The 26,298-nt window shown below is 38.1% G+C and overlaps 1 protein-coding gene across 1 annotated transcript; it reads left to right on the top strand.

The window, feature by feature from the left end:
- Positions 1-354: 354 nt before the first annotated feature.
- Positions 355-26,298, top strand: BOD1L1 (biorientation of chromosomes in cell division 1-like 1; the record flags this gene model as incomplete). The annotated part of the gene is made up of 19 exons (XM_009071472.1): positions 355-478; positions 824-968; positions 1,624-1,699; positions 2,566-8,650; positions 9,792-9,859; positions 11,389-11,458; positions 13,969-14,012; positions 15,201-15,288; positions 15,712-15,791; positions 16,413-16,497; positions 17,476-17,549; positions 18,650-18,725; positions 18,806-18,840; positions 20,743-20,788; positions 22,086-22,120; positions 22,218-22,302; positions 22,749-22,902; positions 23,748-23,891; positions 25,618-26,298. Coding segments are annotated over 19 exons (7,623 nt in total), but the record flags the coding sequence as incomplete, so codon positions are not given.

The following is a 26,298-nucleotide window of genomic DNA, read 5'->3' as shown; positions in this document are numbered from 1 at the left end:
ATATATATATATATATATATATGTAAAATATATGCTTAGTATATGTGCTCTATGTATACATTGTGCATACATATTTATATATAAATAAGAAATAATTCATGTTCTTCAGTAAGGTCTCATAGCTCCAGTCTGCTGTGTTAAGCACCAGTGAAACTCTGGAACTCAGCTAACTTCATTTCACAGAAGTATGAGAGGATTTTGTTAATTTCCATATAATAATTTTTTAGAACTTTATTTTTTAGTTTGCCTTAAACTGCAATGTTCTGTTTTCTGTGGGGTTTTGACTTGTATTTTTAGTCAGAGAATGCTCTTTGACCAAATGATAAATTGTTTTCCTTGGGTTTATATGTCTAGGCCAAAGAAAAAGAAGAGAGACTCCTAAGAAGGCAAATTAACAGAGAGAGACTTGAAGAAAAACGTAAACAGAAAGCTGCAGAAAAAACAAAATCCCTGAAAACTGGAAATCAAAATGCTAAAGGTATGAGAAGTAAAGATATGATTAGCCCCCACCACCCTGTGCTTGCTTACTCTGTCTAGAATAGAACACTCAGCTTTAAATAATGGTCATCTCTCTGTAATTGTTTCCCTTAATAACCCAACGTTTCACCAGTGATGTAACAGAAAATGGTATAATTCAAATTATTACTGTGTAATTTCATCTCTGCTTTTCGTATATCATTACACTGCTTCAACTCAATACCTATATATACTGGTAGTCTGTGCTTCACATTGGTGCTCTCTCTGTACTGCTTTTGGACATGTTCATAGCTGAAACAGTAATATTATGACATGTATGTGTTTCATCATTTGTGTATTATTTTAGGAAAGAGGGGCGTGCACTTAGAAGAACCTTCGTCGAGAAGCCTGGAGTCAAAAGCTACTGGTACCAGTATTAAGGATGCACTTAAAGAACAGAAATTTTTAGAAAAAAAAGTGGCCTTGAGCAGAAAAAGAAAAAGAGATTCAAGGTACTTAGGTATTTGCTTAAAAAGAATTAAGGTTTTGAATTTTCATTTCTGCAGATTGGAAAGGTTCTTTTCAACTTTGCACTTAGCCTTATCCATTTTGACCAGTTTCCTCTTAAAATAATCACATAATTTTGTTACAAATGGGCATGAAGTTCAGGCAGAAAATCAAATTATAGCTGCTTAAATATATTGCAGCTCAGACTGCAGTAGCTGTTCACACACAGAATGGTAATAGAGGCACAAGAATGGAAAGCTTTTACGTGTTTGTGCATTTAATATGTAAGTCAACTTGGCTTCAACTTTAAACTGATGTTTTATGTACACATGTACATAACTGTTTGCATAGGGATATGTATGGGGCAAGGAGAGCTCTTACCTGTTTTACAGGGACAACTGCAGTACTAATATTGCCATACCAATACTGCTTTAAGACACTGATATCCAGAGGATATTTTTGAACTTGATACACATAATTTAACAAGAGAAAAAAGCTTGGGCAAATTGGTTAGTCAGAAGTTTGGGTGATCATGTTCTATTTCTATATTTTTAATGATCATTTCTCTCTTGCCTTCAGCTTTGAAAGCAGAAAGTTTGCAAACTAATGTTAGGCTGATACTGGGGTTTTTTTATTAAATTGTCCAAATACCTGTTTCAGGCATGCTGAGGATGGCTGCAGAAAGAAGCATGAGCCATCTGAAGAAGATTCTAAAGAAATGCAAAAGACAAATGAGGTATGTGTCTCTTAGATACAAACCTTTTAATTGTAGTGATCCTTTTGCATATGTCCACACCAAACTTAGCATTCATTATCATGAATTAGTTTTTCTCTGCCAGTTCTTTCAGTTGTATTAGTGATCTGACAGCACTGTAGAAATGTTTTCTGAACAAAAACAGCCACTGGACTACATGATCTATGTATTCAGTGCTGATGCTAAGTTGTAGTAGAACATGAGATGAGTTTAAGCCCTGTTCTGTGAAGTATTTTGGGGTTTGAAAAAAGAACAAAGCATCTTACATGCTAAGTTTTGAGGAGCTTGATCTATTTAACATCTCACTGGGAAGTTCAAGGAAAACTGAATGGAAAGAATTTTTAGAGTGAGGATTTTTATCAACAGCATTGTTTAAATTTTAAAAAGTGATAGCTGAAAGTTCAAATGGAAGTCTAAAATTAGCTTTTATAGGTTTTGGTGCTTTGTTTGCTTTTGGGGTTTTTTTTGGTGTGGTTTTGTTTTAACAGACAGCATAATGACTGAAGTAACTTTATGGAATGCTTTAATTTCTGATTGTCCATTCAAAAATCTGTTAATCGTTTTAGAAAGAAAAATCACCTTATGAAGAAAAGATAATAAAGTTCAGACAGACTGCTTAAAGTTAATTTCTCTGTTTGGATTTTTCCACAATGGCAGATGTTGGAAATGGAAATGACAAAATTAATTTTCTTACTGCCTATATTGTAGGTGAATTTTATTACATTATAAGGGTATTCTCTGGAGTGTTATTGTTATGGAGTGTTTGTCCTTGAGAGTTCAGTTTGGTCACATAGTGAAGGAACTGTGTAACATTTACTGATACATATATATAAATATTTTCTTTGTAGGCTTGTGAAAAAATTCCTTCCAAAGAGCTGAAGCATAATCATGGGAAAACTGAAACCTCTAAACAACTTAGAAGACTTTCAGAATCAGTGCATTCTACTGAGGAAGGCAAAAGTGATTCTAAAGCAGAAAAAGAACATAAAAGAAAAACCTCCACTTCTCTTCAGGCTGAAGGAACCCAGCAGGACAGTGAATCAAAGGATCCAAAAAGAGCACAGGATAGAGCAGAAGTCAATACTGAAGAACCACAGAAGCAGAAAATCACATCTAAAAACGAAAAACACCCCAAAAAAGATCATGATGCAGAAATTCAACATACGAAAAATGCTGCCAAAAAAGAATCCAAATCTTACAGAGATAAAAATGAAAAGGAAAGAACTGCTTTAGAAGATAAAGTTTCTTTAAAGCACAAACATAAAGGAGATGGTATTCACAAATCAAGTGAAGATGGTGAACTCCATTCATCGGAGAGAAGTTTGAAAGGAGAGGATGGTGGCCAGAAACATAATCAACAAGTAAAGGTTTCCTCAGATGACAAATCTGAAAGAAAAAGTAAACACCGAAGTGAACGGAAAATATCTGTAACAGGAAAAGATGGAAAAAACACTTCTGAGTCAACCTTAAAGACTGAAGAATCTGTGAGGAAAGAAAATAAAAAAGACAGACATCTCTCAACAGAAAAACCAAGAGCAGAAAACAAGGCCAAAAGGTCCCTGAGTGATTCTAGGCCACAAAAGGATTCCCTAAGTGCCTCAAAACAACCTGCTTCTGCATCACACAGGAGGAGCGAAAGCTACTCTGAAGATAAACATGAAACAGAATCAACTAACTGTGATTGTAATTTAAAACATGAAGATGGTGTTCATAAAGATAGACGAAGATCAAAGAGCCTTGCAGAAGACAAGATTTTGTTAAGGTCCAGGTCAAAGAGTCATAGTAAACAGTTAAAAGCATCTGAATCAGAATTACAGGAAAATTTAACAAAACAAGAGACTGGTCAGAAACTAGACAAAGATAAGAGCCTGGAAGATGGTGATTCAGATAAACAGCACAAATCCAAGAATGATGACAAAGTTGAGGAGAGTGGTGGTGAGTGTGAGCTTATGAGTGACACGCAGTCAACTCAGGGATCACAAAAAGACTCAAGTCACAGAGTTAAGTTACATTCTGGAGAAAGAGGATCTGCAAAAGAGAAATCTAGAGGTGATAAAGATTTGAGCAATTCCAAATTAGAAAGAAAGATCTCTGCAGAAGGTCACAAAAGCAGAAACTTAAAGCATAGCAACAAGGAAGTAAAGAAGAAGGAAGAGAGCATCAAATTGGAAGATAAAGATAATAAAGAAATGGATAGTGGCCATGAAAAAGTATTGAATGTCGCAATGGATAAAAAACAAAGCAAGAAGATATCCAGTGAAAATAGAAAAGGCAGTGTATCAAATCAAGATTTACTTAAAGATGAAAAGAAATCAGCTAGCACAACTGAAAGCAGCCAGGCACCAGCCCCTCAAAAGGCAAGTGTGAATAATGATGACTTGCATTCTCGTCGTGAGGAAGAGCTGATGGAACTTGATTTGAAACAAGCAAAAGTGCAGGAAACATCTAACATCAAAGGGAAAAACATTCAAAACTCACTTCAAGCCACAGATGCCAAGTATGCAGCAAAAGAAAAGGTATCTATTTCAAATAAGGAGATAAAACACAGCTTGGCAGATCCTGAAGCCTGTGAATCGCCTGCAGCTGAAAAAGCTGTTAAACAAGAAGATAACTCTAATAAACAAGTTGGTGCCTTAGACACTTCGTCCAAACAAGCTTCCATGGATCAAGGACCCAGTAAACAAGGGGCTTATAACATGAGTGTTGCGTGTGAAACAAGTGGTAGAGTCTTACGGAATGTGCCCAGTAGGGATCGAGGTTCACAAGATAGCAGAAGACCAAAGAATTTAAAAACTGTGATAAATTCTAATGCAGATGATGTTCCTTTAGCAATTAATTCTTCCAGAGAAGATGCTGCTGATGCAAAATCCATGGATATGGATATCTCAGATTTTACAGACTCCTTAGGTAGTATATCTAAAGAATGCCATAATTCAGATGGGACTTCTTTATTGGAAGATACTTCCATTTTGAAGAATGATGCCACACAGGTTGTATGCATGGAACAAGATAGTGCAGCACCAAGTTCTGTCATGAAAGATAATGGTGGACACACCATCATGACAAACAGTATAGAAAAAGATAATGAGGTGCCTCAGCCTGATGACCAGGCAATGGAAGACAGTACAGCTGGGTTACCTAGTCAAGAAGATGACAATGAAGCAGCAAAGTTGGAAAGCACTCGGGAAAGGGAGTTGAAAAGAAAAGAGGAAAACTTGATGTCTGACGTAACTGAACATTGTGGAGATGTAACAACAAAAGAACTTCCCCTAAGAAGAAAAGAAAGAGGGTGCTCGAATACAGATTCTTCCACAAAGGGAGAAAGAAGCACAATGGTTGATAATGTGGAGAAGAATGAGGTGCATGATATTGATGATATGATAGAGTCTTCCTCTGTGTTAGTGCCTGCAAGAGTTCCTGAGGAAACAGTCAAAGGCTCTGCTGTTATAGCCAGTGAGCAAGAAGGGAATAGTGTGGTTGGCATGGAAGATAAAAATGAAAGCAATGCAGTAGGTACCAGTGCAGGAAGTAGTAAACTTAGTTTGTCGTGCAGCAGCCTACAAACGACTCCAGCCACTGTGATAGGAACTAGCACAGAAAAGATCACTGAGAGCGCTGCAATGGCGACTAGTACAGGAGAAGAAGGAGCTGAGGGTGCATCACGTTCTGAAAAGGACAGTGATGCTACAACCACTTGCTCAGAAGAAAGTGAGGTGACAGTAATGTGCACGAGCATAGAAGCTGATGAAGGTTTCACAACAGACATATGGGTAAAAAGTAGTGAGGGCTGCAGTTTCATCACAGGAGCAGATGTTGGTGACTGTACTGTTGCAGCAGCTGAAGAAGGTGGTGGCAGTGTTGTCACTGAAGGATTAGCAGAAAGTGAGAGTTTCCTAACAAGTACAGAAGGAGGAGAAAATGGTGACTGTACCATGGTTGATGCAGAACAAAGTGGTAAGGATTCAGTCAATGCAAGTGGAGTAGAAATTGAAGACAGTGTTAACAGTGCTGGGGCAGAAGAAAAAGATGATGCTGTGACTAGTGCAGGCTCTGAAGAAAAGCGAAAGACCTCAACTTGTGTAGATACAGGCAAATCAGAAAGTTCTGTATCCTGCTTAGGTGAAGTGGAAAGCGATGGAGCTGTAACTAGTGCAGGGACAGAAGCAGGTGAAGGATCCACCAGTGGTGACAGCTCAGGTGAATTTAGGGGCAGTGTGACAGCTGGCCAAGTAAAAGAACATGAAGGTACTGTGACTTGCACAGGTGCAGAAGAAAGAGGTCATAACTTCGTCATCTGCTCTGTGTCTGGTACAGATACCCAAGGAGAAAGCACAGTAACTGGTGCGTGTATTGCAGTGGTCACAAACAACAGTGCCACGACTGGAACTAGTGGTGACAAATCTGAGGATGCTGTAAATGGTGAAAGTGCAGTGACCAGCACAGGCATAACTCCAGAAGATGATGCTGAAATTTCAGTAGTCTGCACAGGGCTAGAAGACAGCAATGAGGGATTTGCAGTTTGTTTAGAAGCTGAAAAATGTGAAAGTCTAATGGACAGTACAAGGGCAAAGGAAGACACTAATATCACTACAGTCAGTGTAGGCCTGTGTGATGATGAAGGTTTTGTGACTAGCACAGGCTCAAAAGAAGAGGATGAAGAAGGTGAGGACATTGTGACCAGTACAGGAAGAGGAAATGAAGAAAGTGAGCATGCTTCTACTTGTACAGGAATGGAAAGTGAAAATGCACTAATTTGTTTAGGTGCAGAAGAAGGCGAAAGTTCCATTATCTGCATAGTTGCTGAACAGATGGAAGCTGAGTCAGGAGTGGCTGGCACAAATTCAAATAAGCTTACTGTTGACAGCATGACAAGTGCAGAGAAAGAAGCTAATTGTGGCACAAACTGCAAAAATGATAAAGGGATTGTTGAAAGCAGTGTAACCAGTGCAAGTGCTGCAGATGAGGGTGCCTCGACTGCGTGTATGGGAAAACATGAAGGTACCTTGCTTCCCTTAGATGCTGAGGAATGTGAAGGTCCCATGACTAGTGCTATGGCAGTGCAAGATGCGACTCAGTTTGGTGCTGAAGACAAGCATGAGAATGCCATGACTTCCTTTGACAGCAGAGAACTTGATGCCTCTATAAGTAGTGCAGTTGCAAAGGAAGATGAGACTTCTCTTAGTCCTGCTGACAGAGAAGAGAAAGTAAAAGGTGATATCATCTCTACCAGTACAGTGGAAGATGCTCCCTTACATTCAGCCATGGATGCAAGAGCAAATGGAAGTGGAGAAAGCTCTACAGTCTTGATAGACACTGAAGACACAGAAGTGCCTATGCCCAGTACAGCTACAGAGTGTGTGCATACTTTTAGCAGTAAGCATGAGAAAGATGAGTGCACTATGATTTCTACCAGTATTGTGGAGGAATTTGAGGCTCCTATGTCAAGTGCAGCAATTGGATATGATGGTCAGCTCCCCTCTGAGAAAACAGAAGAGATAAATGAGAATGCTATGGTTTCTATAGATATGGAAATATATGAGGTTCCCATGCCTAGTGAATCCAGTGCAGGAGGAGATGACGATGATGATGAAAGTCACCCAACTGCTAGTGGTAAGGAAGAAAAAGATGAGTGTGCTATGATTTCCACAAGTGTTGTGGAAGAACAAGTAATCCTGATGTCAGGTGAAGTCTCAGAAGAGGCGATTCAACATGTGTCAGACACAGAGTCAAAAAATGAAACAGTAATGATCTCTACAAGTACAGCAGAATGTTTTGAATCTCCTATGTCTAGTGTAGCTATGCAGGATGAAAACAAACTCACTGCTTCAGAAACAGAAGGAAGATATGAAGCTGCTATGATCACTACAAGCATGACAGAAGAATGTGAGATAGTCCTGATCAGTGCAGCACCACAAGCTGAAAGTCAGCTCATTGTAGCAGAAGGAGATGAAGATGCCATTCTCTCTCCAAATGCATCAGAGGAATGTAAGATTGTGGAGACCACTGCAACTGTAGATGAACAGTTTGGACTAGCTGCTTTCGATGCAGATGGGAAGAGCAAAGGCTCTGTGATATTTGTGGGAGAATGTGGAGCTCCTGTGCTGAGGGTGGCCACAGACAGTGAAGATCAACACGCTGCTTCAAGTATGGGAGATAAGGAGGAGGGGGCAGTGATCACGCTGAGCACAATGGAAGAATGTGATAGTCTCTTCACCTTTACAGTCATAGAAGAAAGTCAACTTGCTGCTGAGAGTACCGAAGTAAAAGACAAGAGTGAGGAAATTTTTAATACTCCTAGCCAGATTGAATGCCTCCTATCAACTACTGGCCCAGAAAAAAGTGGAAATTCTTTGCTTGTCCTTGGTAGAGAGAGTGAGACACATGAGAGTGGGGTGGGGGCAGGATCTGCTGTGTCTCAGACCACAGTAGACAGTGAAATCACAGAAACTGATGAAAATTCAGTGAACCTCATGAGTGTAGATGAAGCCCTTTGTGTGGAGATTAGTACGGAGACTGCTGAGAGTCCAAGTCCTTCCTTAGAGGCAAGTGAAGATGGTGAGCAAGCTGAAGATGTTTTGCATGAGGATGTTACATCAGAACTCTCTTGTTTGGTTTCAGAAGCAGCAGTAGAGAGTGAAACTCTAAAGAATGTAAACTATAAATTGAACTCAAACTTGCTTTTAGAAAGTGACTTTTCTGAAATAAGGACTTCCCTGCCTAAGACACAGGCTCTTTCCTTAGTTCCTGCAAATGAAGTGACTGTAAATACCAGCCATGGTGAAGGGGCAATAGAAGCTGAATTAGAGGAAAAAAGTGACCTCGCTTTGCATGTAGAAGAGCTATGTGACAGTGATGACAAAACGAACTCAGTCAGAATAGGTGATAATGGCACTGAAGTTCCTTTACAAAAAAATAATGCAACCTTTAATTCAGGTGAGAATTCCTTTTTTTTTTTTTTTTTTACATTCCAGTTTATAACCTGTCATATAGATGAATTTTATCATTATTACAGTTAGAAATAATTTGCATTGTTCAAATAGATCTCATTTCTTTGTTGGTTGCAAAACAGCTATTAATAGTACATTTAAGAATTGATGACAGATACTTAAATAAGCATGTGATTCTGGGAGTATAGGACTGAGCAAGCACAACTATCTGAGTTGTGTTAGAAAACAAATATTATTACAAATCATGTTGTAAACAACTGTTATAAATAGGAGCTAGGAAAGTGTAAACTGCTACGTAGTTAAGTATTTCTGTCTTAGTGCTTTCCTCAACCTTTGTTGTCCATTGACGTAGCCTCTCAAAGTACGAGCAGCAATGGCACTCATTCTGTGGACTGCAACCACAATTTAATCACTCACATGCATCATTGATGAATTACCATGTTATAACTATTCCTTTTTGTTTAGGAAAAGCTGTATAAACAGATTTCTGAAATAGACTGTAGAAGTCATGTGAAAATGCTCTGTGCCATGGCTTGTTTTTCAGATGTTACAAGCATATAGCTGTTCCCCTGGGGAATGAAGTGGATTGGGATTTTAAGGTTTTCTGAAATGACATTGATGCTAACAGAAGCGACTGAGTTTTCAGCCTCTGTGGAAATTGGATAATTACAGTGGTTATGGTTCTAGACCTTATGGATTTAAACCTAATTGTCACTTAAAGCAAAATATTATCCTCAGTGTGAACTCTTAGTTCTTCATTAACTCTTAGTTCTTACTACATAACTTCTTAGTTTGCTGTTTGGAATTTGGTCTGAAAAATCTGTTGGTGGTTTTTCTTCAAAGGAAAAGCAAGAAAAAAAAGCTGTGGTAAATCCTGATAGCCTATATTTTCCAAGCCTTTTGTATTTAAGGAAAACACAGAAGTACTTGTGTTCTTGCAGATGCCAAGTTGGGGTTTTATTGAGCTGGTTTGCTGTAGACAGACTTGCTATTGTTTCTGTTGTCTATGGGAAGGCTTTAAATTCATGTGCTGTGTTCATGAGGTGGTATTGAGAAATAGCATCCTACTGTAGCATAAGTGCAGCATAATGTAATCTAATAATTTTAACGTATTTGTATTTCATTAGGCAATAATGCAGCTTTACCAAAGTTGGCAGAAGAACCAGAACTTGAAAGTGACTTGAGAACTGATGAGGTATTTATGTTGCTTTGAAAATTTTTACTATACTGTTTCTTGTATAATCTTAAATCATCCTGGGAGAAGGAATCTTGCTGTACCTTTTGATTTTTGTGCAGCAAAAATGGCACTTGGACTTCAAAACCTTTCAAGAGTCATTTTTCAGTGTGTTCAGCTCTACTCTTCTAGGCATCTAGCACTTAAATTCTGGGCTTTCCATGTTATTCTGTGTTAGAACTGATTCCCTCCCTCAGTTATACTCATTCTGTGACATCCACAGACCCCCAAACTGACCACAGAGTGACCCCAGGATTCACCTGGTGCCTCCAACGCCTCAACCCGGAAGTGGCGCCGCTTTTTTTAGAGTTGGTCATACTGTGTGCATGTTGCTTGTGATAGTGCTTGTGAAATAGTCACACACTCCTAAGCTCTCACACTTGACAACTTCTAGTTTAGTTCTGTGAAACAGTAAACATACAAGGCTGTTTGTTTTGTTGTATCACTTCCTTGCCAGTCTCAGACTCCCCCGTCCTCTCTGTGCCTGAGCAACACTTGCTGCTGTTCTGTTCTGATAACTACAGCTCTTTATCTGCTGTTACAGGAGAGTGGGGTGTCCTGGATAACCCAGGGTGTTGGGGCTCCTAGTCACCTATAGCTTGCATAAGACTGGAGCTGAGTTTGTTTGTGTGTCTGGGCTGTGATCCATGGTAGCCAGGATTCCACACAGGTTAATTCTTCATTCAGATGCAGGAGTCCATCCACGTATTCATATCTTGCCAAACTCTGAGAATAAGCTTTTTCAGGGAGAACATGGCTCAGAGTCTCCCAAACATCTATGAAAGGGAGGATCTCTGCAGGGCTACTGGCAGCAGCTCCAGGGCAGACCAGCTGATGATGCCTGGGATGCACTTCAGGAAAATCCGAGTCAGCTTCAGTCTGGTGGGATTTACTGGTTAGAGTTGAGTTCCACCTGCAAACAGCTGTACTGTTCATCAGCAAAACATGGTTGATGTATAGCCTGGAACCGTAGCTGAGTTTGCAAGTCCAGATCAGACTGAAGTACACTTTGCTTCATATAGCAGTGTCTGTGCACCAGTAACTTAGAGCTGATCTCTAACTTGTTTTTTGTTTAAAAAAAAAAGAGTCCACCCAAAACACATGAGCTGGAAAGAATTCATTGTACCTTGTTATATGTTGCTGATCCTTTTGTTCTCTGTATATGTGAACATTTCTAGAATATTGCTTTTATTTGGGTCTCAGAGTAGGCATTGCACCTTGACTTCCTGAGATGTCTCTTCAAATCTGCTTTTTTAAACTGATCTGTGGCATTAATGTTAACCCTAAGGTCAAGGCTAGGCACTGTACTGTTGAACAGTAATGTGACTTAGCTCTGACAATGCTCCTTCTGAACATTTATACTGATGCCTCAATAAGGAAGCTTGTGAAGACTTTTATAGATCATGAGAAGACAATGTTGATCGTGACATGAGGGAGGAGAGTGAGATGTACTTGTTCTGAATGTCTGTTTCTTCTGATTTTTTATTTAGTCACAACAGCCTGAAAGTCCAAGAAGTGAAGAGGAATGTGTGGATCTTCATGCTAAAAAATTGGAAAAAGGTGATTTTTTTACACTTACTTTTCATGCTGAAGAGGCTGTTACTTATGATGGGAGGGTTGCAGATTTGTTATATACTATGTGTAGAGGAATTGAAGAAAGCCTTCAGAAATCTCCTTTAATGTTTCTAGGAGTTCACGTGGCTTTGAATTTGGTTTGTGAGAAAGGAGGAGGGTCAGACTTTCCTTCTAATACGATATGCTGAAAGAAAGGTGGAAAACATTTAGGATTTCAAAAAAAAGGAAGACTGCTAACATTCTATTTAAAATCAATAAATGCAGAAATATATTTGCCCAGGAAATAGACAGCAACTTTGTCAAAGAATCTCCCTTATAAACTTAGAACATCTTGGGTTTTGGGTGTTGTGACAGGCCCTGTGAGGATATGATGATAGTAAGTACTATATGACAAGTCAGAGACTTCTAAGTTTCGAGGGGTTTTTTTTAATCTTGCTCTCCAAAAGATTAAAATATTTGTGGCCATCCACTGAAATTTGAAGAGCAGTTCTAAGAAGGTAATCATCTAGCTAGAAATCTCGATTAGTCAGCTTGAATCTGTGCTCAGTAATTCCTTTTCCATGTATTACACTAATCTTTAGTAGGACCAAAAGGAAAAAAGAATCCATGTTTCCCAAAACCATATTACATGTTGCAATTATTTGGCTTTCCTGTTAAAGGAGAAACAAACCCCTGCTTTGTTCCCATCTTGAGGGATTTCATGCTGCAGATGCATTAGAGAGATGTTTACAACACTGCCAGATGAGTGTTAATCCTCAGTTACTGGAGTAACAAGCAGAACTAAAGTGAATCCCAAGAGGTACCAGCGTTACTGCTGCATACAGAGTCCAGAGAAGTTAAAGATTTATTTCCTCTTATGGAAAGCTGCAGCTGAAAGCCTAAATGCTATGAAAGGACACACTGTTAAGCTTACTTGTACATTTCTAGACATGCATACCAAAATAACCATTTCCCAAATAAGAAACAAAAGTGGGAGTAAAGTGAGATAGGAATGTTGGTGTAAAACCGTGGAATCCTTTTTATTCTCAGGGTAGGTCATTTTCACATACCTGTTTTCATGGTGGTGTATATTCATCTGAGTGATAAGAGACACAGTGCTCACAAGGAAGGAAATGTAAACCCTGAGAATGGGTTAGAGGAATGTCAGCTTCAGTACAGCAGATCAAAAATTTGAACCAGTTTTTCTGTACCGTGAGGTTTCTTTGAAGTGCCTGTAAAACTGTGCCACTTCCCATCCCTCAGTCACCCAGACAGACAGTACTTAAAATTTAAAGTGAGCAGACTGAACTGGCTGTGATAATCTTGTTTCTTGTAAAATGTTTAACAAAAATCCATTTGTTGTGTAAATCATGTTGGATATGACATGTACTGAAGAATAATGCTTTGGAGCTCTTGGTAGAGAGGGGTTTTTTTTCTTCTTCTCCCCCACAATAATCTCTCTTTATATATCTACATGCATATATACATACAGCTCAACATACGTAAAAGGAAGTTGTTTAAAAGACAAATGTGTGTCCTGTCATGAGTATGAACAACAGACACAGTAGTTTAGTAGTCCAAGATTCTTTGGAATGTAAACAAATCATTGCTGTTTGAGTGGGTAGGATCTAGCTCTTCATTTGACACTGCTTTAAAAATTGAAAGATGTGCAGCTCAGCAGTAAAGCTGTGGAAGAACTGTTGCTTAAACATGTACATTTCAGAAATGAGCCACAAGTTACATAGAACTGTATGTAGAAGAGTGGGTTTATTGCATTACAGGTTTATGTTCTTACTCTAGCTGAAAGGAAAACTGCTTGGAATGTTTTAGCAGCTTTTTTTAATTGAAATATTAACTCTGCCTATGTGAATCAGATTTTTAAGAAGGCTCAGTGGAGCAGCTTCTTTAGGATTCTCTTTATGTATTGAAAGTTAGAGAATTTTTTCAAAATTCCAAACCACTCATGAGCTCTTGTAATTCATAATTATTTTCCCTATTTTTGTGGTAGAGAAGGCTAAGGCTCTACTTTGTCAGAGTTAGAGTATAGTAGAGTCTAGCAATTAGACAATTCCCTTACTGCACTCTGTCAGCTGCAGCTCTCACTAGTACAATTATGCAAACTTTAGTTGTCTGGAAGCATAATGTTCCAGCATGTCTTTGATCACATTTTACTTCATCTCATGATTCAGCACCTAGGGTTGTGATGGGTTAAATTGTGATTGATGCAAATGATAGAACTATATTTGAAATGTCAAAGTCACCCTGTATTTCTGAGGTGATTCCCCTTGATAACCTGTGTTTTAAACATAAGGTGGTTCTGTTATCCTGTGCTTGAGAAATCCATATTCTTGCTTTGTATATTGTTAAAGAGAAGATGTCTCTTGTTTCCAGCATTGTATGTAAGTTTTATATAGTTTCAGGATCTCTGGAATCCTTTCAGAGAGGTGAAGTAGAGCATACTGTGATACTTTGCTCTTGCTTAGCTTTTTGATTGTGTTGTAATTATGTTTTAATAGACTTGCTGCAGAGGAATGCTGCTTCAGAAAAAGAAACTTCTCATGTAAGTTCTTGGTTTTAAATTTATGCTCTATGCTGCTTTTTCCTATTTCTGCATTTGCTTCTATTTACATTAAATATTCTCTCAAGGCAAATACTATTTTTGTATATTCAGACCCTACATATATTGATATTGTGCAGCTGTGTAGGTTGATGTCTAATTATTCTTTCAAATCTGCCAGCAAAGAAATCTTGTATTGTTGTTCAACAGTCTATGACTATTTCAAGACTGTTGTTAATTGGCAGAAAAAAGAAGTTTGATTGTCCTCCAGGAGAACAGAGTTAAAAAAAATAGGGATTGTTCTTGGAGCTTTTGATCAGGACTAGAAACCTGCTATTTTAATACAGTCTGCTGTGGTTTCAGGAGAACATACATGTATAAAAGGATGACTGGGGAAGTTGAACTGTAAAGTGTATCTTGCAGAACAGAAACCAGATATTTAACACAGTTGGCAAACTGAAAATGCGTTTGTGGTTTCTTAAACTTTGTAGATTCACAGATTGTTAAGGGATTGGAATGGACCTTACAGATCATCTAATCCCAACTCCCTGCCCTGGGCAAGGACATCTCCCACCAGAGCAGGTTGCTCAGGGCTTCATCTAACCTGACTTTGAACACTGCCAGGGCTGGGGCAGCCACTGCCTCCCTCAACAAACTGTGTCAGTGTCTCACCACCCTCACAGGAAAAAATTTATTCCTAATATCTAACCTAGATTTTCTCTCCTTCAGTTTATACCCATTACTTCTTGTCCTGTAGATTCAACTTGAGTAGCAAATTTATGTATTACTGTATTGTAATGCTGGTTGGACACATTTCTGGTGCCAGTGAGATACTTCTGTTGTTCCTGCATGCAGGAGAGTGTCCTTTAAAACAGAAATATTTTGTGTGATTTGCCATGATGAACTGCTTTTAAAACATAGTAGGGTGGTTAATTCATTCTGAGACTATTTTCAGTAAAAATATCTATCAGAAATTCTGAAAATATGATGAGTTGTTTCCTGGTGCTATTCTACAGTAGTAATGTTACTTGAGTGCTGGGAATAAATTTCTATTGTGAACTGCTACTTTCCATTTTAATACGTGTACTCAAAAGGAGCAAGCAGGAAAAAGTTTCTCCTTTCTGTGTTTATAAACTTTATGGGAAAAAAAAGGAAGGTATGGAGTTACCTTTCTTTGTGTTTTATGTGTAGGTGGAAAACTTGGATACTCAGAAAAGTGAAGAACATAGATCTGGAGGAATGCAATGTAAATCTTCAGAAACAACAGATAAAGAAAAATGTAAGTGATACAGAACTGCACAAATTAGTGCAAAGCTTTTCTGCTGCAAAACAAAGTTCTGCTGTGGTTGGGCCATAAATCATGAATCATCAAGGTTAGAGGACACTTTTAAGGTCATCAAATCCAACCATTAACCTGACACTGCTGTAACCCCTAAACCATATCCTCCAGCACCAGATCCAGGTGCCTCTTAGAAACTTCCAGGGATGGTGACTCCACCACCTCCCTGGGCAATCTATTCCAGTGCCTGAACACCCTAACAGGAAGAAAAATTTTCCCAACATCTGGTTTGAATCTCCCCTGTCTCAGCTTATGACCATTCCCTCTCACTGCAGCCATGGCAGAAGCTAATATAAAAGTGATGTGAAAATATGACGTGCAGAAGACACTTCTTTTAACTCTTCATATTACTTGGTTTTGCAGGCAACCAACTGATTCCTCAGGATGTGAAAAGAGATGATGAACAAAGTCAGTGTTCCAAAACAAAACCTGAAAACATCAAGGTATCTTCTAGAACCCTTTTTTCTGTGTGTTCTGCAATTTTAATATAAATAAGATGGAAGTCTTAGTCTTCTTTATTTCTATAGCAGTTTATTTTGGGAGGTGTTTTCATTATTAACCGCAAACTACTTTTGCATTGTCTTGAATAGAAAATGACTGACTATAGAATGATACCTTTAAAGGGGGAGACAATAGAAAAACAAGCCAGGGTCTGTGTTGAATCCCTTTGCAGTGTGCTGGACTGATTAGCACAGTAGTTTGAGATCTCATGGAGCATTGCTGGATCCAAACTGTCCAATCAGTTCAGCATCTACATGGTCATATTGATCTGGGATCTTCAAGAGAGTATTGGACTTTTTCTGACTACTGGATTTGCACTGATTACTACTAAATCAAAACAGGAACAAGTGTTCCTTTTAAGAGTATATGCAAAATATTTGGGACTATTTCACCCATGGATTTTTGATGAAGATTCACAGCATCAAAGGTCTTAAGAGACATTACAAAATCTTGATGAGTAAAATGACCTCTTGGGGTGTGGTGGTTTCTTAGTGGAAGTAACTGACGATGATCTTTAATTTGTACTAAGATGTTCTTTTCTTTCTTGTTTCAAAATAATGTAGGAAGTTATTTCAGGTGATACAGTAGAAGTGTCCAAAGAAATTGATGTAATGCATACACCTCCTAGAAGTACTCTGGAAGAAAAAGGTAATGAAACTGCCTGTTATGACAGATTTTCTGAACCCAGACTGAATGCTAGTTTATTTTCATTTGAATGATCCTGAGAGAAGTTAGGGACTTGATCCCAGCATATACTTGCATATATTCTCTAGCTGATGTCTATTCTATTACTGCTATCAAATAATGCATTTATCTTAGCTCTTTAATGGTGTTTGATGTTTGTGCTGTGCTGCCACCCATTCCCTCTGTTGGTGCTCCAGTATGTCCCTTGAGTAGGAAATCTGCCCAGGTTTATTATTGGAAATAAACAGGTAGATGGAGAAATAGCATGACCATGTGACAAGAACAACTTCTCCTCCTAACTCTGACCACAAACAAGAGGTGTCCTTACATGCTAAAATCCATGACATATTCACCATCAAAATCAGTCCTGCTTCTTTCTGTAGAGAAACCAAAGAGCCCCCAAGTTGCATTGTTATAGTTAACTTATTAACTGCACTAAAATCAATATTAAAAGATGATGCATCCACATGATTAGTATCAGCTTTGATCAACCTTAGTCTGTCTTCGTGTGAAGAGTGAATCTTCCCTAATGTTATTTTGACCTATTAAGAGTTTTGTCTCTCCTGTGAACATGTTGACAAGTCTGAAACTGTTCTGCAATGAGCTTGTATCCTCACCTTCCTATTTCATGCAATGTGTGAGAAAATGGAATAGTGGCTTGTATTTATCATACCACTTTACAGTGTGTCACACTCGTGAGCTTTTGTTTTTCCCCTTAAAATAGAAGCCCTGTCTAACTCATCTAGTGTTAGGGAAGCATTCTGGAAACCAATATACTGTTGCTATAAGGCAAACAGTGTTAATTTCTGATGTATTTTTAGGGAAGTTTGAGCTAAAGAAGAAAATAATGTTTTCAATGCACAGGTTGTGGCTTGTACCTTTTTCTTTGCCTAATAAAACAAATGTATACAACTTCTCCCTTTTTTCTTTGTATGTGTGAAGATGAATTTACTATCGAACAGGAAATGTCTGAAAAGGAAAAGTACAGTCTAGAATCAAATGAAAATTCTCCAGAGGTGAGTAGTCTTGTTCATGTTAACTCCCTTCCTGCACTTAATAGTACTTAAAATTGTCTAGAAAGCAATTCTGTAACTTGTATTGTATAGAAATCTTGTTTTCTGAAAACCTTGTCATTGATGTGGACAGTTTAGTCACTAACAAATATGACCTGGCTTTACAAAAATATTATCACTCAACAGTTTTAAAACTCACTATATTATCTCTTAGGCATAAACTTCTGATACTCTACAGTGGTGGTTGTTCTGAACCCTAGAGATTAAAATTGCTGCTGCTCCCTAGAAATGGACACTGGTCTCATAAAGACATTGGGTTTTGTCATTTGCTTTATTTTTGCCTCAAATTTAGAAGTGGGAGAAAATTTAAATACTTCATTTTTGTTTTCTTACTCAAGGCTTGAGTCACTAAGAACCATTATGGGGGAGATATTGCTAGACTTTAGCCAATGCTGAATGAAGCCTTGAATCTTCTTTTCTTGAAAATAGCAGAAAGTCTGTTATTGGGGATTTTGTGATCTGAACATCTGACCGTATTCATTCCTTGAAGTTGTCTTTCAAAGCATAAACTTCAAAGTAAGAGACATTTTTTGCTGAAGACCCTGGTTGTATAGAGAATATCACCCAACAAGTGTATTGGGATAATTGATATTAACTGTTCCATAGCACTTAATCAGCTGTTGTAGGATGTAGCCTGTGCTATGTGGCACCAGGCACCAGGAAAAGGGACTCACAGGATGCAAAATTCAGAGTTCTTGTATGGGGTAAGCCAGCAGCATTTTTGAGACCAAGTGATAGAGGTTTGGAGGGAAAGGGATCAGAAGGCACTGCATTCTCCAGGCATGTTTTTTGCCTGAGTCCAGCCACAGCAAATTGTGTACAATTAGGAGTTGTCTTGTTGTTTTGCAGCTACATCAGTTGATTTCATAACAAGCAGTGTCTCTTCCTATGGAACCTGCCTCATCCATGTATTTTACTGACAAGCCCTACTTCTGCCACTATCACAGTATGAATTCAGTTAGCAGCTCTCTTTGTATTGTATTACACAAATCCTAAATACCAATTACACTAACCAAAACATTTTTGCCCTTTACTTTTAACAGGAAAATCAGCCTGTAGTAGTGAAACGGAGAAGGGGAAGGCCTCGTAAACACCCTCTTGAAGCAGTCCAACCTGGTGGTAAGTAGCTCATAATACCTGTGTGGAAAAACAAGGAAAACAGTGACATTCAAGTTCTGAACTCATATTTCTTCCCTCAGGTGGGGAGTCAAAAGCTGATATGAGCACTGGGAATGTAAGTTCCTTTATTTTGTTTGGGTGCATTTAAACACAGTAATTCAAGAACCATTTATCTATTTAACAGTATTTCAGAAACATCTTTATGGAAAACTTGACATTTGACTTCAGCCTAAGCATACAAAAACTATTAGTAGTATCTCCTGATACAGCTGAACTTTATAAGCAAAATATAATGTTATACTGGAACATGGCAAATAACCTACCAGCATCAAACTGAGTTCACTTAATATAAATCTAAGTGTTCCACTGGTTGGCAATAAATACACCTGTGTGCAGGGTGAAATTTTGTTTGTATGTACATGTCTTTTAATTTGTGCTGAGAGTAATTTTGGCCTGAAGAGTGAGGGTGACTTCGTTTCAAAAGCTTGAAATCTTTTTTCCTCTATTGAACATATTGTAGTAATAGCTCTTAGTATCTCCTAATAGCTGTAAAAGAAGATACTATTTAAAGCTTATATAATGTAAATATTCTCTATATTGCAACATTGCAGTTCATTCAAGAGATAGAGACATGCTGGTTAGTAACTGAAGAGCTCATGAAACACTTATTGTCTTTTGAAGCTCAGCAGTATTTTAATTTCTCAACCTCCATGAAGTGCGTGTACTGCTAGGAAAGTGTTTGGTTGGTATTGTTTCTGCAGTCTCTTGGGATTACAGCACGGGGTAGTAAAGGATCAGGAATATTTGTGGAGTATGACTAGTTGGATTTATTCTGGTGGAAGGCTCCTCTCTTGGCAATCCCTGTGTGTCAGAATCAATGTTACTGCCTAGAAAAGGGGTGATTTAAAAAATGAAGTGCTGAAACTCCTGTTTTCTGCATGTTTGCCTGGTGAGGCACCAGCTGGCCTGGGTGTCAGAAGTCTTGGGAATTCACCTAGGATATGGATAGCAGAAATTCTTGTCCTTGCGTGTTCTGTCCCACATCATTTCAGTCAGCTCTTTGCGTCCTGTCCCTTCTACTGGTCTGTAGGAATTCTGAAACAAAACTCCAAATCTTTCCTATTGATTATTTTTCCCAGTATTAACTTAGTGAAATGTAATTTAAACTGATGTGGGTTTTGGTATTTTGCTCTTCTCTTTGGGTGGTTTGGGTTGGTTTTTGTTTGATTGGGGTTTTTTGTCCAGCTAAGAATTAAAACTAGTTTTGAAATCCTCTTCAGAAACAGATGTACCTTGGCACCCTCAGTATTGGAACAGAATCATCCTGTTCTGGTTCAGCTATGCTAAAGGTCTTGCAGCTGTCAGTGATGAGTGATTGGTGTCAGTCAGCTACAGGGTGGCCCCAGGATGAGCAGTACCATCTGAGATGAGGGTTCTATACGGTCAGATATTAACTTTGCATCACAGTTTCCCCAAGGCTGTGCTGGGAACACGTGACTGCTTCAAAGGAAGCATAAGCATCATAGTGTAGTTGCTCAGTGATGAAAGAACATGATTTTTGGACAGTCATAAGAGATGATATAATTATATGTAGCTTTTTCTGCAGTCTAAGTAAATAAAAAATGCCGATGATTTGTAAATCTGTGTGTAACTACATAAAGTGACTGCACTAAATTTTGGTATTGTTGATGATTACATTTTCAGAAATGTACATGAAACTGCTTTTACCTTTTTGTCTTTTATTGCAGTTATTTGAGTGTCAAATTACTAAAACCACTGTGATTTCTTTTGTTGATGGGCAGATTTGACTTGTTTCAAGTTTGTCAGAAATGGAAAAATGCATGTTCCTGTTAAACTGAGTACAAGCTTTGTGTGCTCATTAGTGTTCATGTTTTCTAGACCTACAGGTACATTCTGCAATGAATGGGAGCAAGTTTCTGTGTTTATGTAATACAATGCTGGATTTTTCTGATTTTCTTTTAACTTAAGAAACCTGCTTTTTTTTTTTTTATTTCAGCTGCACTTTCCTGTCTGTGCAAGTCAAGGAAAAACATTTCAAACAGGTAAGGAAATGATACCTGCTTTAACAGGTAAAACACAAGTTGCTTTTCCAGAAACTCATGTGGGTCCTTCCTAAACAGCATTTCTGGCTTTCAGTGTTACTAACATGAAAACATCTGATTAAACAGGACAGTGAAGACTTATCCCTAATTTCTGCTGAGTTTTTAATTTCAAAGTGAGCAGCTTGGTAAGAATTTAGTTCAAACTTGGAGCAGGACTGTTAAGTGCTGAATAATGTGTTGCAGAACACAGCAAATAATTAATTTTTGTGGCTGGGCATATGGCAGAGCTTCAGAGGAAGGTACATAGCCCATCAGAGTGGTTCTTAGTGACTTCTTTCCATTTTTGCTTGTTTCCTTTTGTACAGTGACTGTCAATCACACTATATTAACTGCTTTAAAACTTCAAATTTTGTTCAGTCAATTGGATTATCTGTGGATATGTGTCTAAAGAGCTTAGTGGTAGCTTGAGGGGATATTTCTTTCCCCTTTCACAACTGCTGTAAGATCTTTAGATGATGGCTGTTTAGTTTAACTCAGAAATGTACTTCTAGTGCATCAGGCTGAACTCAGGTGAAGTAAATACTTGTCTGTTTCTCTTTCCTGATTTTTCTTGTGTATAGAGTCTGACCTGCAGTGGTTGTTTAAGTGTGTCTTTTTTAATTGTGGCCATTCTTAGCACAGACTTTAAAACCCATTTCAGGAAGCAGATGAACCTGACAGGTTAAAAAAGGGTTTGTAAATGAATACAAACAAACATGCAACAAATCTGAGGAAACACATCTTCAAAACAGATCTTCTGGAGTTTTCAAAAGTTTAGATTTCTACAGAGATATTAATCTGGCTGCACTACACATATGGACTGTTTCCTATGTTCTCTACATTTGTGACCATGTCAACTTTAATCCATATGCTTCAGAATTGACTCTGGAGAGTTAGCTGGTGGTACTTGGCTTCTTTTAACTGCAGAGAGACCAGACAAGAATGTGAGAAAGGAGTAAAAGTGCATTCTGGTTTGCTTTTTATTGAATAAGACAAGACATCTGACTGTATGCTGAAAGCTTCATTTAGTGTGTTATGTAACCTTCAGTTTTCCAGGTAAAGGGGCTGTTGATGTCCCAATCTCTGTATATAACAACATACAACAAAGCCATATTCTAAATTAGAAGTTGACTTTAAATGTTTTCTGAGCTTCTGTGATGTTTATGCGAAGTTGACAGAGTAAAAGAATTCCCTTTTAAATCAATCGGTGAAAGATTTGAAGCTCAGGATTAAGTTTTGCCCTTTCGTTTCTTTTTAGGTATAGACATATCTAATAACAAAGAAACAACAAATGTAAGTGCAATTTTAATTTGTAAGTTTATAAGCAGTCTGTAATGAAAATGTAAATTAAATTGTTCTTGACTTACTTGCTTCCATTTTACTTTTTCAGGAAGATGAAGCTGAGAAAGCAGAAACAGTTGTGCGTAAAAGGGGAAGAAAGCCCAGGCGTTCTCTGGCTCAGTCAGAGGAAACTGGTAAAAGCATAAAACTGTGCTAGTCTTAACAGAATGAGAAGATATTACTGTGATTTTCTGTTTACTAATAGCAACAAGATAAGCTTTATTCAATTTTCCTTTCTTGAGGAAAAATCATTGAGTTACAGCTAGTGTAAATATTATGTAAATATGTGTAAATTGCTGTAATCTCATGTCAGAATTGCTACGTCCCAGATGCTTCTATAAAGCCTCATGAATTTTCTATGAATTCTGGCTATGAGCTGCATAAGTAAACTATGCTGAATGTGTTAGCAAGATTAAGTCAAACAAGTGTGAATTAAAAATGTTGACGCATAAAGGAAATGGAAAATTACTTAGTGAAAATGGGATTTGTGACTAGGATACCTCTTGTAAATTAAGTGTTCGTGTCCTTTTGGAGGGCTTTTGGAAAATTACAGCACATGTGTAAAATTTTACATGGGCAGAAACACTGGAGCCAGAGAAAAAACGTCAGAAATTAACATCTTCTGAAGATGAACTGAGAGAGCAAGAGGAAGGTGAGGAAGAGGATGGTGAGGAAGATGATGATGCACATTCCGGGGCCACAACGAGATCAGCCACGAGATTAGAGGCTCAAAGGTAACTGTGTGTAGAGACAAGAGCAAGCACAGTCAGCACTGTGCTCTTGAGTTCATCATTTTGGAGCTGAATCAGAAAGTAGTTAATGTGATCTTCATTTAAATAGAAACTGTGAAGGTTTTCCACTTAGTAAACAACTGGTGTTTTGGGGGACTTTAGTCTCACATTATTAACTCTAAAATTGTAATAAAGGTTTAGATATTAGAGATATTAGTGGTTTTAATCTGATTGCTTGTGGAAGCATCTACTTTTTCCTATATAGATTTGAGTTTGTCTCTCAGCTTTCCAGTGCTGCATTTTTAGCTCAGATTGTAACAAACTATCTCTACCTTAAGGTGCTGCTAACTGACTGCATGAGTAGCATTTGGGAATAGTTCTGTGGAAGGGGATGCTGCTTCTTCATCAGCACTGCTGGAGTAACAGTTATTCTAACTTAAGTGACCTGTTTTCCAGACTCTGAAGTTAATCACCAGTAACCACTTTCTCATGTTTCTGAACTAGTGAATACCAAAGCTCATATGGATGAGTTTGTACTATAAGCTGCTTTTTTAAACATAAACACTTATGTACCAAAATCATTAGAGATTTAGAATGAGTATTTTTATTTAGTTACATGCAATGTATTGTCAGTAAAGTAGCCTTTGAATCTGTATTCTATATGAATTGGCATTGCAGTTTGTGTTGAAACAGTTATAAGGGTTTTTTTCACTGTTTCTTTTGGCAACTTTGGTTTACTTGTTGCAAATACTGTGCAGTCTTAATTTTCTGCACTTGGAATGCAAGAAGAAAGTGACTTGGTAAAAGTATTTTGTTATATACACATTCATAATTCTTTTGTATTACAGAAAACAGCCCAGCAAGCCAACCACACGTGCAACTTCTAAAGGCAGCAGTCCAAGTTCAGTTTCTCCCAGAAAACGACAGAAACTTGCAGCAAAAAAGAGATCTCCAAGTGATACAAAAATTAATAAATCTCCTCCATTGACACAGTAAGTATTAAAGTTGAATCCACTTTGAGTATTTGTTTTGGAAGCCACTACATTGATGCTTTCCTTATATGTAATGTAGTGCTGCAAAATCTGAACAGCAGTCCAGTTTCATTCTGTTCTCTTGTGATATATAAAAGCTTTTAAAGGATTTTCTTCTGTTTATGTTTTTGTCCTTTTCTTCCTTTCACATTTGGAAGACCAGACTTTTTGTCTTTGCATCCTTGGAAACCTCTTGGGAGAATCTGAAAATACTGTATGCAGCATTTTAACTTCAGCTGTGGTTCTTTCCTGGGTGGGGAGCAAGAGCATCAGTAGTTCAGGTTAAAGCTAAATATGATTGCATGATTCACAGAGTCATAAGCTGAGACAGAGGAGATTCAGATTAGATGTTAGGAAAAGGGTTTTTTCCCTGTTAGGGTGGTCAGGCCCTGGAATAAGTTTTCCCAGGGAGGTGGTGGAGTCACCATCCCTGGAGGTGTTTAAGAGGTGTCTGGATCTGACGCTGGAGGATATGGTTTAGGGGTTACAGCAGAGTGTCAGGTTAATGGTTAGACTCGATGATCTTCGAAGTCTCCTCCAGCCTTGATGATTCTATGATTCTAATGCTTCAAAGTTCTTCATAAGATCAGCTGATAAAAAGAGGAGAAACTCTGAAAGTCCTCACACCGAGTTTTTCCTTCCTGTCCTGGTACACTTTAATTTGTAAAGTTGAGATCACAGTGTAAAATCCAAGGGAGTAAGTAATAAATATGATGCACAGCTACTATGCATCTTCTAGTGTTCCTGTAAAACGGGTTATATGCCAAATACATGTAGCTGTCATCCTCTCTGAAATGTGGCAGCATCTTCAAACTGAGCCTCAGGAACATGTGTATCGTGCACGGATCAGCTGTCAGAGTTCATGTCATGTTCAGTGCTTTGCATGGTTATGAATGAGTTTAATCCACACTTATGGTTAGTTGCAGCTGAAATGTGGTAAGCTTATATATGGATGCATGAAGGGAGGTAAGGATACATGTGTGCCAACACTGTATGGTCCATGTGTACCAACACTGTGTCACCAACACATCAGTCCCATGCCATGACAGGGGGTTGGGACTAGGTGATCTCTAAGGTCCATCCAACCCCTAAAATTCCATGATTCTATGATGTCTGCATGTATGCAAGACTTAAGCCACTCTTGCTATGCTTCTGTTTTTGTTGTCCATTATATTCTGTTACAATTCACCAATCATTCCAAAGAAAGAGAAGGAAGAAGGACATTCTAGTCCCAAATTCTCCCTATGGAGCACTCTGGACTAGGTGATCTCTAAGGTCCATCCAACCCCTAAAATTCCATGATTCTATGATGTCTGCATGTATGCAAGACTTAAGCCACTCTTGCTATGCTTCTGTTTTTGTTGTCCATTATATTCTGTTACAATTCACCAATCATTCCAAAGAAAGAGAAGGAAGAAGGACATTCTAGTCCCAAATTCTCCCTATGGAGCACTCTCCAACATACAGAATTAGCACACAGTATCCCATTAAGATGTGACAGGAGCATCCAAAGTCTCCCTATGCTCATATATAGTGTTTTAGTAGCAAACTTTTAGATTATATATCCTCATCATTCACCAGAGACAAGACAATTTAATTCAGTCCTCTAAACAGAATTGTGCCTGACCTCTGTTTTGGTTTTACAGGCTCTACCATTGTTAAAATTACTCTTGATAATGTTTTTCAGGTTAAAAGTGCAGTCTGCCAAGCGTAAAAGGGAGGACAGCCCAACAGTGGTACGGAGGAAAGGCCAACAGAAACCAGAGGAGACACCAGTAAAGAAAGCAAAACGATAATCTTTACCAGCTAGTACTGTCCTTGGAAGAGTCAAAAGGAAAAAAAACATCTGTGCTTCTATTTTTTTTAAAGCAAAGGGATTTGCACGTGCTTGTTTCAGAGCTCTAAGTTAAACAATGCAGTACTTTTGAGTTACATTTTAAACAGCTTTATAAACTATTGTTTATACAGAATATTATGTACATTTATTTCAGATGAAAAATAAGTTTACTTTGTATCTGAATGAAAAACAAAGTAGTTATATATTTTATCACTGACTTGGAAAGTTGGAGTTTCCCAATGTGACATGCTAATGCAGATGCTTCCAACCCATGAGGCACCCATGTGCCTAACTAATACACTTTGTACATAAACTTGTAAAAATAGGTTGTATTTTACTCTGTGTATGAATCTAATCAACAATGGACATTTTATTTATTATATGGAAAACATTGGTCTGTAAACTTTAGTATATACCTTAGGTTTTTTTAATTATATATTTTACATTCTATGCAGATGTCAGTAGGAAACTTCCCCTCTGCTCCCCCGGGGCTGTCGAAAGTCTGAAGTTCTCTGAAATATGCTCAGACAG

The sequence above is a fragment of the Acanthisitta chloris genome, unplaced genomic scaffold (genome assembly GCF_000695815.1).
Source record: "Acanthisitta chloris isolate BGI_N310 unplaced genomic scaffold, ASM69581v1 scaffold27543, whole genome shotgun sequence".
Classification (NCBI taxonomy): Eukaryota; Metazoa; Chordata; class Aves; order Passeriformes; family Acanthisittidae; genus Acanthisitta; species Acanthisitta chloris.
The sequence above is the reverse complement of the archived record's forward strand: the minus strand, read 5'-3'. Positions and strand labels throughout refer to the sequence as shown.